The following is a 15,220-nucleotide window of genomic DNA, read 5'->3' as shown; positions in this document are numbered from 1 at the left end:
ATTTAATTTGCCCAAGACCATTCATCGGTGAGGAGCTGGGCTGGAAGTCGGGTAGAGGAAGCCCCCCTCCGTGGCCTCCAGAGTTGAGCTGGCCACTGGCCCCCTGCGTGGGGGTCTCTTGGTCACCTGCCTCCTCGCACGGAGGCCACGCACTGCTGACCAGCAGGACAGCCCACAGGGAGTCGGCTAGCCTTCTTCAAGAAGGCGAGGACAGAGCCACTCTGCTCTCCTGGAAGAAGCTCTGCGTGCCTCCACCCAGATGCCTTTAAAGGTGTCCAGTGAGGCCCACCCTGCGCGGCCGTTCTTAGGGAGGCTCTCTTCCTTCTCTGTTGAGAGAAGCGCCTATTTATTGTCTGGGCAGCAGCTTCTCTCTGTTACCAAACAGCCTCCTCCAGCTTCCCGCTCTGTGGAAATTGTCTTTTCCGTGGAGCCCTGTCAAGGGCTGTGAAGGCCCAGAATAAAACCCACCGAGCCCTCTTCAGCGTCAGGATGGTTCGTTACTTCCAAACACGCCTTCCCGGCAGATGACAAGGGGAGCTCTGTCTCTCTGGCAGGTGATTTGAGTTCATGTTCAAGGATTGCATCCTTTGCTCTCAGTAAGGGGCCGAGAGTAACTTAACAAAATAATGGTGCTTATTATAAAAGCAATAATAATAAATGCTAACATCAAGTGAACCTCACCAGATGCCCGGCTTTGTGCTCAGCTCTTGTTAGGGCATCAGTCTCACCTGATGACTGAGCCCTGATTTAGGAGAGGACGAGGCTGAGCCTTAGCCCCTAAGTGACCTGCCGGGGTGACAGAGCCAGTAAGTGGCAGCCCAGAATTAGAACCCGGGCAGGCTGCCCCAGAACCATGCTTCTAACCACGGCTCCAGGCTCTGCCCTGTCGGTGTCTGCAGCCCTGGGAAGAGGGCATCAGTGGTAGTGAGCCCAGACAGGGCCCCCGCCTTCCTGGGGAGCACAGGGTCCAGAATCAGTTCCGAGCCCACCTTTCCTCTTGCCTTCACACAGGAAACTGCACACAGTGTGACAGTAGGAGCGCTCTATCCTTGGTCATCCGAAAGCTTTCTAATATATAAAAGTGGCACAAATACTAGGCAGAAAGGCCCCTATATGTCCTGAACACTACATATTTCCCCTCTACCTGCTGCATCCTGGAATCTGGGAAATGTCAGATCTCTTTACGTTCCAAATTAATTTCCCTAATTCGTGTTCCTGGGATGAAAGGGTTAAAACCAGACTTGCCGGAGCTTATTATTTTAATCCAGGATTATGATGGCTGCAGAAAGAGGCTGCTCTGTCTTCCTGACCTCCCTGGCTGTGCCTGGCTGGGAGGGGAGCCTGCCTCTCTACCCGGACACTGACTTAGATGGAGCGACTGGAGTGTGTGTGTGTGTGGAGGGGAGCGGGGAGCAGCGTGCTGCCCTTTGTACTGGGAAGACGCTTAGGATACTGAGGGTTGGAGGGCTAGCAGTGGAAGGGCCCGAATTCTCACTGGAACTCCCACTGTAGCTCTTAGTAGGCACTGCTGCTTTGTTAGGGCCAAACATCTGTGATGCAAACCCCCGAGGAGAGGAACTCAAGGGCCCCCACCCCACTTCGGGGTCCTCCAGACTACCTGGCCACAGACCCAGGCTTACAGGGCAGCAGCCTGAGTCCTCTCCCTGATGTGACTCCTGCTGTTTACAGAAGGGGAAACTGAGGCACTCAGCCACTTTATCTCTGTGCCCCAGCTGCTGAGCTCATGAGCCTCAGATGTGCAAGCTTTCAAGACAGTGGCAAAAGCTGTCTGTGCTCAGATGGAATTGCCTTTACCGAGCCACACACAGGGGCTGCCCCAACACTTCCAGGCAATTTCCAGAGAAACTGTAGGAGCTGGGACTGTGGGTTATGGTTTATGATGGGAAGGGGTTGGCTCCAGGGCTCTGGTCAGGTTAGACTGGAAAGTCTCCCTCAGGTGAAGTCTGCCTGGTGGGGTTGACGCCCCTTAGACGGACAGTACGATGCAGTGATTGGGGAGCAGTTGGACTGGGACAGGATCATAGCACTGCACTGCTTGCCCTCTGCCACTTGGGAGCAAGACCCCCCTCCCGCCACAGGGCTGTCAGGGCCTGCCCTCTCCAGGGTGCACCGTGACCGAGCGCTGCCTGCCCCGCTGACCTTCCTGCCGTCTGTGAAGGTGGCTGCCGTTCTCCCGCTGCTCAGTTTGTTACTGTATGGATGCCTCCAGGCGTCTGAAAACCCTGCTTTTTTAATCAGTGTAGAAACCAGCCTTGTCTGCCAGGAACCAAAGCAGGGCAGCTGATGGAAAAAAAAAATTAACAGCTCCAAGTAGAGGGAGCAGAAAGGAAACAGCAAAGCTGGAAAATGGCTTAAAAACCTGGGGGGAAGGCCGATCCTCGCAGCATCTGGCCAGCTGCCTGGGGCCCTCCTGCCTGCCCACCAGGTCTTGTGACAAATGCCCTCCGACAGCCGGGGAACCACAGCTGTCACCGGAAGGCTCCGAGTGAGCGGGCTGGCAGCCAGAGGCCCGCGGCTGCAGGGGCGTCTCCAGGCTGGTAACCTCATTATCTCTGCTGGCAGAGCCGGAGCCCCAGGGAGCCCAGCTGCTCTCCGCAGTGCCGGCAGGAGCTGCCTGCCGGAGGAGCTGTGCAGAGGGAGGCCTCTGCTCTTGCAGGGCAGCGGCCTGGAGACCCACTTCCACATCACTCCCATAAGCCATCCTGGTTCCAGAACTGAGCCTGAGCCCTGCCAGGGTTCATAGGCACAGATGGTGCCTTTATTCTGGCAGGATTTTTTTCCCTTGGACCTCAAAGCAGGATTAGGTACAAATAATGAGAAAAAGGAAAAAAAAAAAAAAAAAACGAAGGAAAGAAAGAAAAAAAAATCACAGACTTCCCAGAGCTTGTCCGAGGATGTCCCAAGGAGACCTCAAGGTTGTACCATTTTCCATTCACATCTCTGTTATCTGTCACCTAGGAAACTACTTGGTACTGTCCCCCTGGCAAGACAAGGCCCCTTTCTCGGGGTGACACAAGGGGTGTTTAAGGCGTGGGGCTGGGCTGGCTGCAGTCTGAGGATACAGGCCAGGCTAAGCCTCTTCCTGCCTGAGTTCTCCTTCTGTGGCTCCTCCCTCGTGAGGACAGCCCAGCACACGTGGCAGTGAGGACACGGGCAGCCGTGGGGGATGCGGAAGTCACATCAAAGAGTGTGTCTGACTCCAGCCACAAACTGCTCTGGGACCCGGGGTGGGGAGAGGACAGCGGACGTGGGAAGAATGCTGGAGTCAGTGGGGCTGGCTGTCATCTGCTCTCACTTGATGCTCGACCTTGAGCAATGTGCCAAATGTTTCTTTCTGCTCCAGAACACCCTCATCTGTCAAGTGGAGAGATCACCTGCCCTCGGCCAGCCTGGCTGGGGAGCAGAAGCTACAGGAGAGAAAGTCTTGCCAGTGGGAGGCTGTTATCGCTGTAACCTGGCGCTGGCTGTGTGTCACTGTCCAGAAGACAGCTTTGAAAAAGGGCTGCTGTCATTTTCTGCAGCTCTGGACTGGCTGGGGAGGCAGCACATCTGGGAGGTGGTGAGGGCTGCTAGAGGACCCTTATTATTATGAAAATTGAGCCATTTGCTGACTTGCTGTGGGTCCAGTTTAATTTCTCCCAACCCTGAAGTGACGCCTGCCAGGTTGGGATTGGGACTGAGGCAAGAAAACACCAGGACTTAGAAAAATGTCGCTCCCCGCACAGAGCAGAACTGTGATGAGCAGAGCCCTGATTCCTTGTGTGTGCAGTGGGAGCTCAGGGTGGTGCTGTGTGAGCTTGAGTGGGTGTGTGTGGGTGCAGAGAGAGACAGAAGGAGAGAGGGAGGTGACGCGTGTAAAGACCATCTGGCTGGGCACAGGCCCAGCCCAGCCACCCCGGGCCCTTCTCTCCCCCTCCTCCCAGATAACTCCCCTGTCTGCCCAGGGAAGGAACAATAGAATAATCTGGAGACTCCCCTACCCTCTTCTAGATCCTCTGGGGTCTCTGCCTCCAGCCTCTGAGCAGATGTCCAAGGTGGGCCAGCTCCCTGGCCCCATCCAGAGTCACGCAGGGTCAGGCCCCAGGCTGGGTGTCCCCTGCATGGGAGCTGGACAAGGAGCGCTGCACAGGCAGGGCCGTTTCTGGCACCGCCATGCTCGACAGTGTTAAAGCCCTCCTAATCTGTGTTATTTTCTCCTAATCCCGCCCCTGCCCGCGCTGGCCCCTGTGCCGCCCTGCAGGACCTTTGGTCCCAAGCTGGAGCCCAGGCTGAGCCCCAGGCACGAGGAAGCCAAACATCTGCTGCAGCGAGCCCGCATGAAGGCCAGGACCCGGCCCCTCCGCGCCAGCCACGACGTCGTGCCCACCCTTGCCCGGGGCAGCCGGTGAGTGGGGCTCAGGCCGGGCCAGCCTGGGAGGGCTGTGGCCCGAGAAGAGATGGGATCTGGCCCAAGTGCCGCTGCGCAGGCCTCCCTTCCATCCGTGCGTGAGTTTTTCCCACGTCAGGCACTTGTGGGCCGTCAGCACACCTTCGCTGAGGCCTGCTGCTGTTATGTGATGGAACACAGTCCTAGCTTCCTGCAGGGACAGAGGTCACAGGCTCCAGGGAGAAAGACAGGCAGACGGGTCAGCACAGTTCTGTGGGCTGTGGTGTGGGAGAGGAAAGATGTGTGTGCAGGGCAGGAACCCTGCAACTCCACCTCGAAAGGACGGGAGGCTCGAGAGGAGGTGGCTTCTAAGTTGGGGCTGGAAGGAGACGTAGACAGTCACTGGGCAGGTGAGGGAGGCAGGGGTGGGCATCCCAGGGTGGAGCGTGAGCAGAAGCTCTGTGCTCAGGAGTTCGGCCCGGCTGGAGCCTGGGACTTGCTGCGGTGCGCGGCGCGAGGCCTGCGGAACCGTCTGGACGCCGCCGTAATAGCTAAGAGCCACCGAAGGATTTTAAGCATGAGCACATTTGCATTTCAGTAAAGCCTTTCTGGCTGCAGAGATGTGTTGGATCTGGGGGTCTGGAGGCAGTGAGGGGGCTGCACCACGGTCCTGGTGAGCCGTGAGAGGGAGGAGGGAGAGGAGACAAGACGCTTGGCCCAAGCCAAGCGCCAGGGCCATCAGGCTTAATGAGGCAGCAGAGAAGTGGATGAGACTCTGGAACCAGACCCCTGAGTTCTGGCTCTGCCACTTACTAGCTGTGTGCTCATGGGGAAGTCTCTGTGCCTCAGTTTCCCCACCTGCAACATGGGAATTGTACTAGTGCCTGGCTTGCAGGGTTGCTGTGAGGGTTACATGAGTCAATGTCTGTCAAGTGTTTAGAACAGCACCTGGCATAAAGTGAGTACTGTGTGGGGTGTTGCCTCTTACTATTAATCGTTTAATCAATCGGATGTGGGAAGCATGAGAGGGGAGGCATCCAAGATGGAGCCCAGGGTTCTGACTTGGTGTCTGGAGGCTTGGTGGGGCCTTAGCGGAGGGGTGAAGCTGAGGTTTGGGCCAGGCTTTGGAGGGGTTGCCCACGGTCATCCACTGGGGTTGCTTATCAGGAGTTGGATGCAGGATCTGTAGAGGAGAAGAGAGGTCAGAACTGCAGATTGGGCCTTACCCCAATGTCGCGATACTGGAGCCAGAAGTGAGGGTGAGCTCACCAGGGGTGAAGAGATGGGACAAGAACAAGTTCAAGGATGTTCAGGCCAGCACTCCACGAACGTGGCTGCTCCTTGAGTGACATCCCACCCCCCTCATTGTACCTGTTCCACATACAGTGCACCTCAAGGAATTACACATGGAGTTTGCCGATGCACCTGGGCTTGCAATGAGGCCGCCAGCCCGTGCCAGACCACCCCAGGCCCCAGCACGACCGTCTGTGGCTGACAAGGCCTGTGGCTTCTTTGGCACAGCGGGCGTGCTGGGTCTGCCGGTTTCCATCACCACGTGGCACTAGGGGAGCGAGGATTCTCAGCAGAACTGGACCACTTGCTCTTTAACCGGGTTGCTGGGCCCTCTTGTTAAAGGCTGAGGACCTTCATGGCACCTCTGAGATGGACTCCAGCATGAGCAGGGGGCTGCAGCTTGCCTCTGTGTTCAGTGTCGTTGTGACCCTTAGGAGAGGGGCTCAGGAGACCCCAAATCCTGGCCCTAGGTACCAATCAGGCTACCCTTTTATTTCCACATTTGTACCTAGTCTCTCTCTGGCCGGACGGCACTAGTTAGAAATAGGCATGGCTCCTTTGAAGGATGCTAACTATTCTCCTCCATGTGTATGTGGGCTGGGGCCCAAAGCCTCAGACAGCCATGGAGCCCTCCTGCTCCACTTTCTAGAGGTACTTAGATTGAGTTGGATCGCCTCAAAACAGGCAAGACTATCTGCGAAACAGACTTGATGGTGAAAATATACTTCGGATACTTCCTCTTCCCAAAATCGCATCAGCAGCTCACAACCCCAGTCACTAACCTTAAAGTAGGTTCCCTTTTGCCAGGCTGCTCCCTGGCCGGCTGTAGAAATGCTGTAGAAATGCAAGGTGACCCACTTCAGCAGCTGCTGTGTCCAGAAAAGAATGACTTTGACTTGGCAGCACTGGTGAATCCTCAGAGGGTATAGCTGAAAAACCAACGCCAGATGGCTTGCTGCAGATGCTTCTAAAGGTTACGCTTGTCAGATCACCCTGGAGAGCCATGCTGAGCTAACGTGGAGATGCCACACAGGCCCTGGGCCTCATTAGATGCCTGAGCCCCTCCTCCAGCCCCGCGGGCGGCCCGGAGGCATCACTCCCTCCAAAGAGCAGCTTGGTGAGAGATGACAGGAGAGCGGGGGCAGGCAGCGCCGTCTCCAGAAGGCCTTCTTTACCTCCGCTCTAGCTGGAGCTGGCTGGGGCGACCCCGGACAGACAGGCCTCCCGGAGGGGAAGAGGTAGAAAGCAGCAGCTGCATTTCTGGAAGCAGATCAGTGTAGGAACCGAGCAGCTCTTGGAAGCACAAGTTCTTGCCGTTTGGGGGACAGGAACACCGAAGCACACCCAATCCCAGCAAGAGGCAGGCCCTGAAGGGTGCCACTGTGAGTGCTACTGTCCTGTGTCAGATAGTGGCCGTGTGAGACCATATAGAGCTTGTGTGACAGGGCGACATCGGTGTAGAAAGGGGCCTTCCCGTTGGGGCCGCTCGACTCCAGAGTCTGAGCAGACAGCAGCCTCCCCCAGGGGCGTGGTCACCGAGGCATCTGCTGAAGTGCCTTCATCACTCAGCCCTGGTCTCCGAGATCCTCGCTGCACCTTTGTGCCCTGGTCCCGGTACCGCTGGTGGAAGCCTCTGGGATTCAGTCCCTGAGTGGAAGGCACCTTATGTGATTAAGCTCTCCTGCATTTCTCCATTTCTTCTTTTAGAACAAAAATAACATTCCTACCTTTAGCATGAATTCCAGGACGGCTCAGTTCACCATCTTGAATGTAAAAGTTAAGGTCGCTGATGAGGCTGACGGGACCTGGACTTGCTTATGAGATTAGGAATGTACCGCCTGTAAAGCTGGGCGTTTTCTCTCCTCCCCAGAAAGTACACCCACATGTGGTCAGCAGAGCAGGGCATTGCCCTCTGGGGCCTGCTCTGGGATGGCTGTGTCTAAGCCAGGTAGGGACTCTCCTGGTGGGCCTTTCCTGCACCAGGTGGGCCTGGCTGGCCAGGGCATCCTGCCTGTGCAGCAGGGGCAGAGCTTCTGCTCAGGGGGCTCTTCTCGTTTCCAGGGAGTGACGTGATGCTTTCCTCTGCCTCGGGCCTCCCTTTCCTGGGCAGGACTGCTCTGGAGAGCTGAGCCAGAAACCCCACGTGGATGGGGTGGCCACCAGGGTGATGGTTCCACAGCCCCTTCCCCGATCCTGACAGGCTGAAGAGATGCGGGTCCAGATGGGGTCCTCAGGGACAGAGGCTTAGGTCACTAACAGAGAACTGTCACCAGCAGGCGGATCAGAGGGACCTCCCTAGCCATGCTGACAAGCAGAGAGACTGCACCCCCCTCACGAGGAGTGACCCTACTCAAGGAGGTTTATGTCTCGGCTACGGGCCCCTCTCCTGATGCAGGCCCACGTTATGACTTTTGGGGGCCCTATGCACTCTTGCCTTTGTGGGCTCCTTCCTCCATAAACAAAGTTTAAAATTGTATTTTATGACCATACTGGCTTAAAGGTGAATATATTACTGTTGTATCTGACAATGTTCTCTGTGGCTTAGAAGTTTGTTTGTTTGTTTATTTATTTATTTATTTTATTTTGACTTTAAAAGAAACTAAAACATTTTCATGGGCTCCTGGAGGAATTGTGGCCCCTAAGCACTGTGGCTGACCCTGTCTGAATGTGGGTTCCAGAAGACATGATGACTGGCAGCTCTTCAGTATTCCTCAGAACAGCCCTTTCGAGCACAGGATCTGCTCAGGTCTCAGAGCAGGCAGATCCACTTACTTCCAGTAGTTCTTTAAAAGAAAAAAAATCCTCCTGGAGCAGTGCTGATTGGAGGAAAATACTGGAGTCAGGAGTGGTGGCAGGTGTGCAGGCCCCCCCCACCGCATCCCAGGGCAGTGTAAAGGCCCAGTGTCAGGCCCCAGGGAGGCCCCCAGAGCTTGCACTGTGGCACTTTTAAGCTGCCTGACTTAGGGAGCACTCAGCCCTCTCCTTGGTGTGGATCGAGGACTAGGGTATGATGCAGTATGACCCGGCAGGACCGTGGCTCTAGCTTTATTCTGCCAGCTCAGCAGTCACGGTTGGGTGAACACCAGCCCCTCTCCTGGTGTGACCAGAGACCAGGGATCCAAGATCTGAGGTTGTAGTGATGAGACATGGCACAGGTGAGCGAGTGCCCTACGCTCTCAGCCATAGCTGGTTCCCAGGGAGCTTTGCAGGGAATCAGTCTTGGACAGTTTAACTCTGACCTCTCAGCCCACCCCGTGACCCTAGAGGGCAGCCTCTAGACGTCATACTTCACATCGTCCGGGATCCAGACCATTCCAACCCATCAGGGCGATGAGACTAGTCAGTGGCTTTGTCGTCCAGGCAGCCAGGGAGAGGATGACACCCTCAGGGCACAGGTGTACACATGTCCACCTGAGTCAGACAAAGGCCATATATCCATACAGAAAGACAGCCTGGAAGGACACACTGTCAGGTCCTGTCAATGCCATGTATAGTTATAGAAATCAACCAGTTCAGTGGCCACTCTCCCCACTGGTTGGCATGTTTTATTGTTTTAAAATTTTTTTAATTGAAGTACCATCAGTTACAATGTGTCAATTTCTGGTGTACAGCACAGTGTCCCAGTCATTCATATACATACACATACTTGTTTTCATATTTTTTTCATTAAAAGTTATTACAAGATATTGAACATAGTTCCCTATGCTATTCAGAAGAAACTTTTAAAAAATCTACTTATATATATAGTGGCTAACATTTGTAAATCTCAAACTCCCAAATTTATCCCTTCCCACCTCCTTTCCCTGGTAACCATAAGATTGTTTACTATGTCTGCAAGTCTATTTCTGTTTTGTAGATGAGTTCATAATGTCCCTTTTTTTTTTTTTTAGATTCCACATATGAGTGATATCATGGCATGTTTTAACAATAATTGTTTTAAGTTTTTTTTTTAATTGAAGTACAGTCAATTATAATGTGTCAATTTCTGGTGTGCAGCACAATGTCCCAGTCATGCATATACATACTTATATTAGTTTTCATATTTTTTTCCATTAAAGATATTGAACATAGTTTCCTGTGCTATACAAAAGAAACTTTTTGAATCTATTTTTATATATAGTGGCTAACATTTGTAAATCTCAAACTCCCAAATTTATCCCTTCCCAACAGTAATTGTTAAGCAGTGATGGTTTCTTCCTGCTGTTATCTGAATTCCTTTTCTTTTAATTGCATACCATATCTGTCCTTCAGTTGGGTAGCTATAAATTTGGTGAAGAAGAAAATCATGTTAAGGCAGCCTTTTTGAGAGCATTGGCATCCTTCTTCCAGAATAACTGAAGCATCCAATTAGAGGAAAGATTAGTAAATCAACCAGTCACTCACATGCATTTCATTATAATAAATTGTTGGAGTGTCAAGACAAGCTTGAGCAAATTGTGCTTGGAATAGAGTATAGTCAGGGAAGCCTTTGTAGGCGCTTTGAGGACGAAAAACAGTAGCATAAAACATGAAGTGTGCCGACATAGATAACTGTCTATGTGGGGACTGTCTTGGTAATTGGAAAGAAGTAGCAGGTCTCTAAAATCCAGGCCCATCTCCAGACAGGACTTGACCATTAGCATGGTCAATATCTAGTTCTATTTTCATGACTCCTTCTGAGAGAGAAAAAATTCCTGCAACTTGCCTTTCCCAGCCATTCAGGGGCCGGTCAACCCAGGAACTGGTCTTGCGTGGCCTCTCCTTTGTTAGAAACATGATCATGGCAGTCCCTTCCAGCCTTGACATCTTCTGTGTCTGATGACAAATGAGTGGCACGGGTGTTCAGAGGGGGAGACATCATCATGATGTATTAGTCAGGGTTCTCCAGAGAAAGAGCCAACATGATGTGTGTTTATATAGAGAGAGAAAAATTTATTTTAAGGAATTGGCTCACAGTATCATGGAGGCTTGTTAAGTCCAAAGTCTGCAGGGTAGCCTGGCAGGCTTGAGACCCAGGGAAGAGTTGCAGCTGAAATCCAAAGGCAGTCAGCTGGCAGAGTTCCTTCTTGCTCAGGGGAGATCAGTCTTTTTTCTATTAAGACCTACAACTGATTGGATGCGGCCCACCACACCATGGAGGGCGATCAGCTTTATATGAAGCCCACCGATTTAAATGTTAATCTTATCCCCAAAAAATCATCACAAAAACATCAAGAATAATGTTTGATCTAGTACCTGGGCACCATGGCTCAGCCAAGTTGGTACATAAAATTAACCATCACACATGGTATCCATACACAGGTAAGGGCTAATGACTAGGATTAAAGGCAGGCATGTTAAGAAGAAAGATTCTGGAAATGAAGGCAGGAGGGCCACATGAGGTGGATGGGGTGGGAAGCCTGGAAGTCTTACAAGCGGATAGTGGGAGGCAGAGCTGGAGAAGAATGCAGAGAGGAATGTGGAAGGCCTGTATTTTTACCCCAAAGACTGTGAACTTGATGCTATGCCCCCTTGAGGGATGGTGTGATGACACTATGCTCCAGGAGGACCAATTGATAAGAGGCCACCGCAGGGGTGCAGTGTGAGTGATAAAGAAGTGATAACTGAGAGAAATGATGTGAATCCCAGCCACTTAGCTGTAGATTGGTGGGGTAGCACTGCAGGGAAAGTAAGGGAGGAATATGGTCCTTACTTATGTGGCCTTGGATAGGAAACAGCCTGTGGGCCTGGGTCGATTTGCATAGTGGTTTGGGCTACCTTGCTCCAGGGGCCCTGGTGTGAGATTTATGCAGGTGTTTTCTTGAGCCGAGCAGGACTTGACCACCAGCCACAGTGTCTCCCAGAGCAGAGGCTGATGGTGACGTGAAGACTCTTCCTGGCACAGTAATTGTCGTCACAGTTTTCAGGACCAGAGCGTGTGTGAGGGGCTGGGGCGGTGGGGAGCAGGCAGGTACAGGAACGGGTGTTGGAACAGACAAGACGGAGAGTCCAAGGAGAAACCCCTGTGTCACTCTGTCTAAATTTTGTCCAAGCAAGAAGACAGCAGGAATGCCTAGAAACCCTGACTGCAGGTCCCCCACAATCTCCATAGAGACTTAAAACATGCTGTTCCCGTTAAACCTTTATAACAAATACAGTTTTGCACAACTCATCACAATTCAGCAGATGCCCATGATGGCCAGGCTCACTTCTCCTAAACACACACACACAGACAAGGACTTTGTTATCATCCTCTGTGTAATCCCAAGTTTAATAATGTTTCATCCTTACTCAGGGTGAGCCGGGCAACAGAGGGAAAGCCAAAAGTAAAGAAGGTCGTATTCATCTTGTTTGGCACTGTGTTCAGGATCAGCACAGGCTTGTAAGCGACTCTGCTTTGCTGCCTGACTCCCGAGGAACCTGATTTGGGGCACCTTTGGGTTGTAGTTCCACAGAGCATCGTGGGAAACAGCACCCCAGGGTGGAGGGGTAGGGCTGGTACGTGCCCGGGGAGGAGTCTGTCCCTTCCTCCTCTCCTGCTGCCCGTGACCATTCTCCTCCTGCCTCCCCATCAGAGATGGGCGGAAAAGCACAGCTCTGGACCCGAGGATGACCTTGGCCTGCAAAGACAACCTCCAGAACGGGAACACGAGTGACTCTTCCAGCGGGGAGTCCAGCAGCGGGCAGTGGCCGAAGCGGGGCGCCTCCCCATCCCACGTCCGCTTTGAGGATGAGTCCGCGCGCGACGCCGAGTCCCGCTACCTGGAGCGGCTGCAGCAGCGCCAGCGCCAGGTGCTGAGCTCCGCGCTCCAGCCGGCGGACCAGGGCCCGCTGCGCTCCAAGCCCGACCTCGCCGACTACATCCACGGGGGCTGCCGGCACCGGGGTGCGGGCGCGGGGACTCTCCACCCTCTGCTGGGCGGACTGGAGCCCAGGGGCCTCCCCGCGCCGCCAACCGCTCGGGTCAGCGAGAGGAGGTGCCGCGCCTGCGGCCACCGCGTCACCCCCGACCCGCGAGTCCGCCTGGAGTGCGAAGCTGCCTGCAGCACGGGGGGGGCATTGGCGCAGCCCCGCAGCTCTCGGGGCCTGAGCGCCCCGCTCCGGCTCCTCCTTGCCGAACCCCGGCTCCGCACCGAGTCGATCCGGGAGACACACATCGGCGAGCAGGAGCGCCCCGAGGAGGTGGACTCCGCCCTGGACAGCACGGACACCTCGGACAGCTGCAGGACGGACAGTGAGGAGGCCGGGAGCGCCCAGCCCAGCAGGGCCCGCGGCAGCAGCCCCCGTCCGCGGGGCTGCAGGCCTCGAGGAGGCCACAGGTTGTTCCGCAAGGCTGACACGGAGCCGCCCCGGAGCCCTCAGGCCCCACACTACCTGCCTGGTCTGGAGCCCCTGGAGGTGTCAGATGAGGTGGCAGGAGGCACGGGACACACGCTTGAGGGGACTGTGCTCCCCAGGGAAGATGAGTTCTCAAAGCCTTCTGTCCAGGACTCCAGGAGGGCTTCCCCGGGGCCCCAGGGGCAGCCTGGGCCAGGGCTGGAGAATCACTGGGCTCACCCCCTGGATTCCCTCGCTCTGCACAGGAGAGCCCGTGCCATCGCCTCTGCGAGGAAACTGGGATCCTCGGGGTCCGGCAGACACACTCCAGCTACAGAAATTCAGGAGTCTCTGGGAACTGTCTCCCCACAACAGAGCCATGAAGAGCCCTCTGCCTCCCACCAGGCCCAGCAGCCAGCTGCGTCCCTCTCCCCTGAAGGCTGGGTGCCAACCCCTCCCGCCTCAAAGAAAACCACCTCACCCGTGTCTCACAGGAAGGCAGCCTTGGCTGGGCTCCACAGGCCGGGTGACCAGGGAGAGCCTGTGGACATCCCTCTGCCTCCTTCAAAAAGTGTAGCTCCCAGAACCTGTGAGGTCACCCCCCCACAGCCCCAGCCCCGCAGCCTCCACATCAGGCACCCACTGCGGGCCCTGTCCACCAACAACTGCAATAACAGTGCACCCCAGGGGCTGCCGGAGCCCTGGGGAGGAGCCAGCCCTGCGGAGGGGAAGGGCGCCTGCAGCCAGGAGCCCGCAGCATCCATGGAGGACTGCAGAGATGGTAAGGGATTACCCCAGGGCTCGGGCGGTCCTAGAACAGAGCCCCAGGCCAGTCTATGGTCCGCTGGGCACTCAGTCTTCACTTACCGTTCATCTTGATAGACGATGTAGCCACACACCGTTTCTCGCAGCCCCAAGAGCAGCAGCAGGTGTTGGGGAAACTGGGGGCTGGGGGTCTGTGGGCTGCTACGGGATTCAACACTAGCCTGGAGGTGGATTAGCCAACTTCCCTTCCCCTCCAGTGGAGGCAGAGCAGCTGGGGAGGCAGTGGTGATGCCCTCTGACTGCTGGGAACCCTGAGGTGTTCTGTGGCTGCTGTTACCCCTGACAGAGCGGGAAGAGGCAGCAGCTCCAGGATGTGCTGTTTGCTTAGAGCAGCAAATGCCAAATGATCCCATGGCTGAGGTCCTCCTCCTTCAGCATCTTCATTTCATTCATTCACTCATCCATTCATTCATGCAGTATTGACTGAGCACCCCTCGCATGCCAGGCACCATCCCAGGCCCTGTGGTGGACGCAGAAGTGAATTAATTCAGCGGGAATCCTGCCCTTGAGACCTTCTGTGGCCAGGTAGACGTGCTCTCCAGAGGGCACGGTGACCAGCGGGCGGAGCTCCTACAAGAGTGCTGGGGTGGTTCTCTGGCGTCTCCGCCCTCCCAGACCCCCGACCCTGCCGGGCAGGCTGCTGAAGGAAGGAGGGTATCACCTCTGCCCTTGGAAGGGGTCCTCATATCATGGGCAGATCCTGGGCGTCAGCAGCCTTAGGCTCTGATCCCCGTGTGGTGATCTGAGGTGAGCAACTCGACCACTCACTCTTAGGCCCACCACACACACACATAGCCTTGCCTTTACGTGCCCATGGCTCTGGTGGCCCCAGGGCTGGGATGGCTTGGGAGGGATCCAGGGCTTGGAAACAGTGGAGAAGGCAAGGGCAGAGAGATGACAGGCCACAGTGACCTTACTGAGGATGCGGGCGCCAAGCGCCCACCCCGCCTCCACCCGCCCCACCTCCGGGCGTGCCGGCCAACCCCTCCAGTGCACACAGAGACGAACACTTTCTCTCTCCCTCCCCTGCTCACATGATCGAACCTCGGGGAGCAGGCCCCACCCTGAGCTCCTCCTGCCTGTGCCAAGGTGTGGTTTCCTTCCCTCGGGTGGGCTCCAGGCTGGCTGCTGGCTTCCCTACCAGCTTCCTGTGGGGCTTCTATTCTGAGAGCTGCTGACCTTTCTGGGCAGCCTGGCCATCACCTCCTCGAGGCCTGGAGCAGAGGGCCATGTGAGGCTCCTCCTCTCATTAGCCAGGAAGTCCTGGGCTCCTCAGGTAACCCCTCTGTGTGCCAGTCTCCTCTGCTGTAACCTGAGAGTAATAATAGAACCCATCTCCTAGGAACCCCTGAAATAATCTCTGTAGAGGGTTTAGCTCATTGCGTGGAATATCATAGATGCTCAAAAAACAGTGTGAGCTGCTAGACATCACAGTTGACA

At 55.2% G+C, this 15,220-nt stretch overlaps 1 protein-coding gene across 8 annotated transcripts in view; it reads left to right on the top strand.

Annotated features, from left to right (window-relative positions):
* The window catches only part of KIAA1614 (KIAA1614 ortholog), a 36,854-nt gene that overhangs the window by 9,604 nt on the left and 12,030 nt on the right, over nucleotides 1-15,220 (top strand). For 6 of the 8 annotated variants that reach the window (XM_032463597.1, XM_032463598.1, XM_032463596.1 and 3 more), the window contains 2 exons: nucleotides 4,262-4,405; nucleotides 12,214-13,736. In XM_032463597.1, coding sequence (XP_032319488.1) covers nucleotides 4,262-4,405; nucleotides 12,214-13,736 — 1,667 coding nt within the window. Of the gene's footprint in view, nucleotides 1-4,261; nucleotides 4,406-12,213; nucleotides 13,737-14,197; nucleotides 15,173-15,220 lie in introns of those variants that run through there. The other 2 variants (XM_032463601.1, XM_032463602.1) reach the window with 2 other exon arrangements.

Source organism: Camelus ferus, chromosome 21 (genome assembly GCF_009834535.1).
Source record: "Camelus ferus isolate YT-003-E chromosome 21, BCGSAC_Cfer_1.0, whole genome shotgun sequence".
Classification (NCBI taxonomy): Eukaryota; Metazoa; Chordata; class Mammalia; order Artiodactyla; family Camelidae; genus Camelus; species Camelus ferus.
This window is presented reverse-complemented; position numbering and strand designations above follow the sequence as displayed.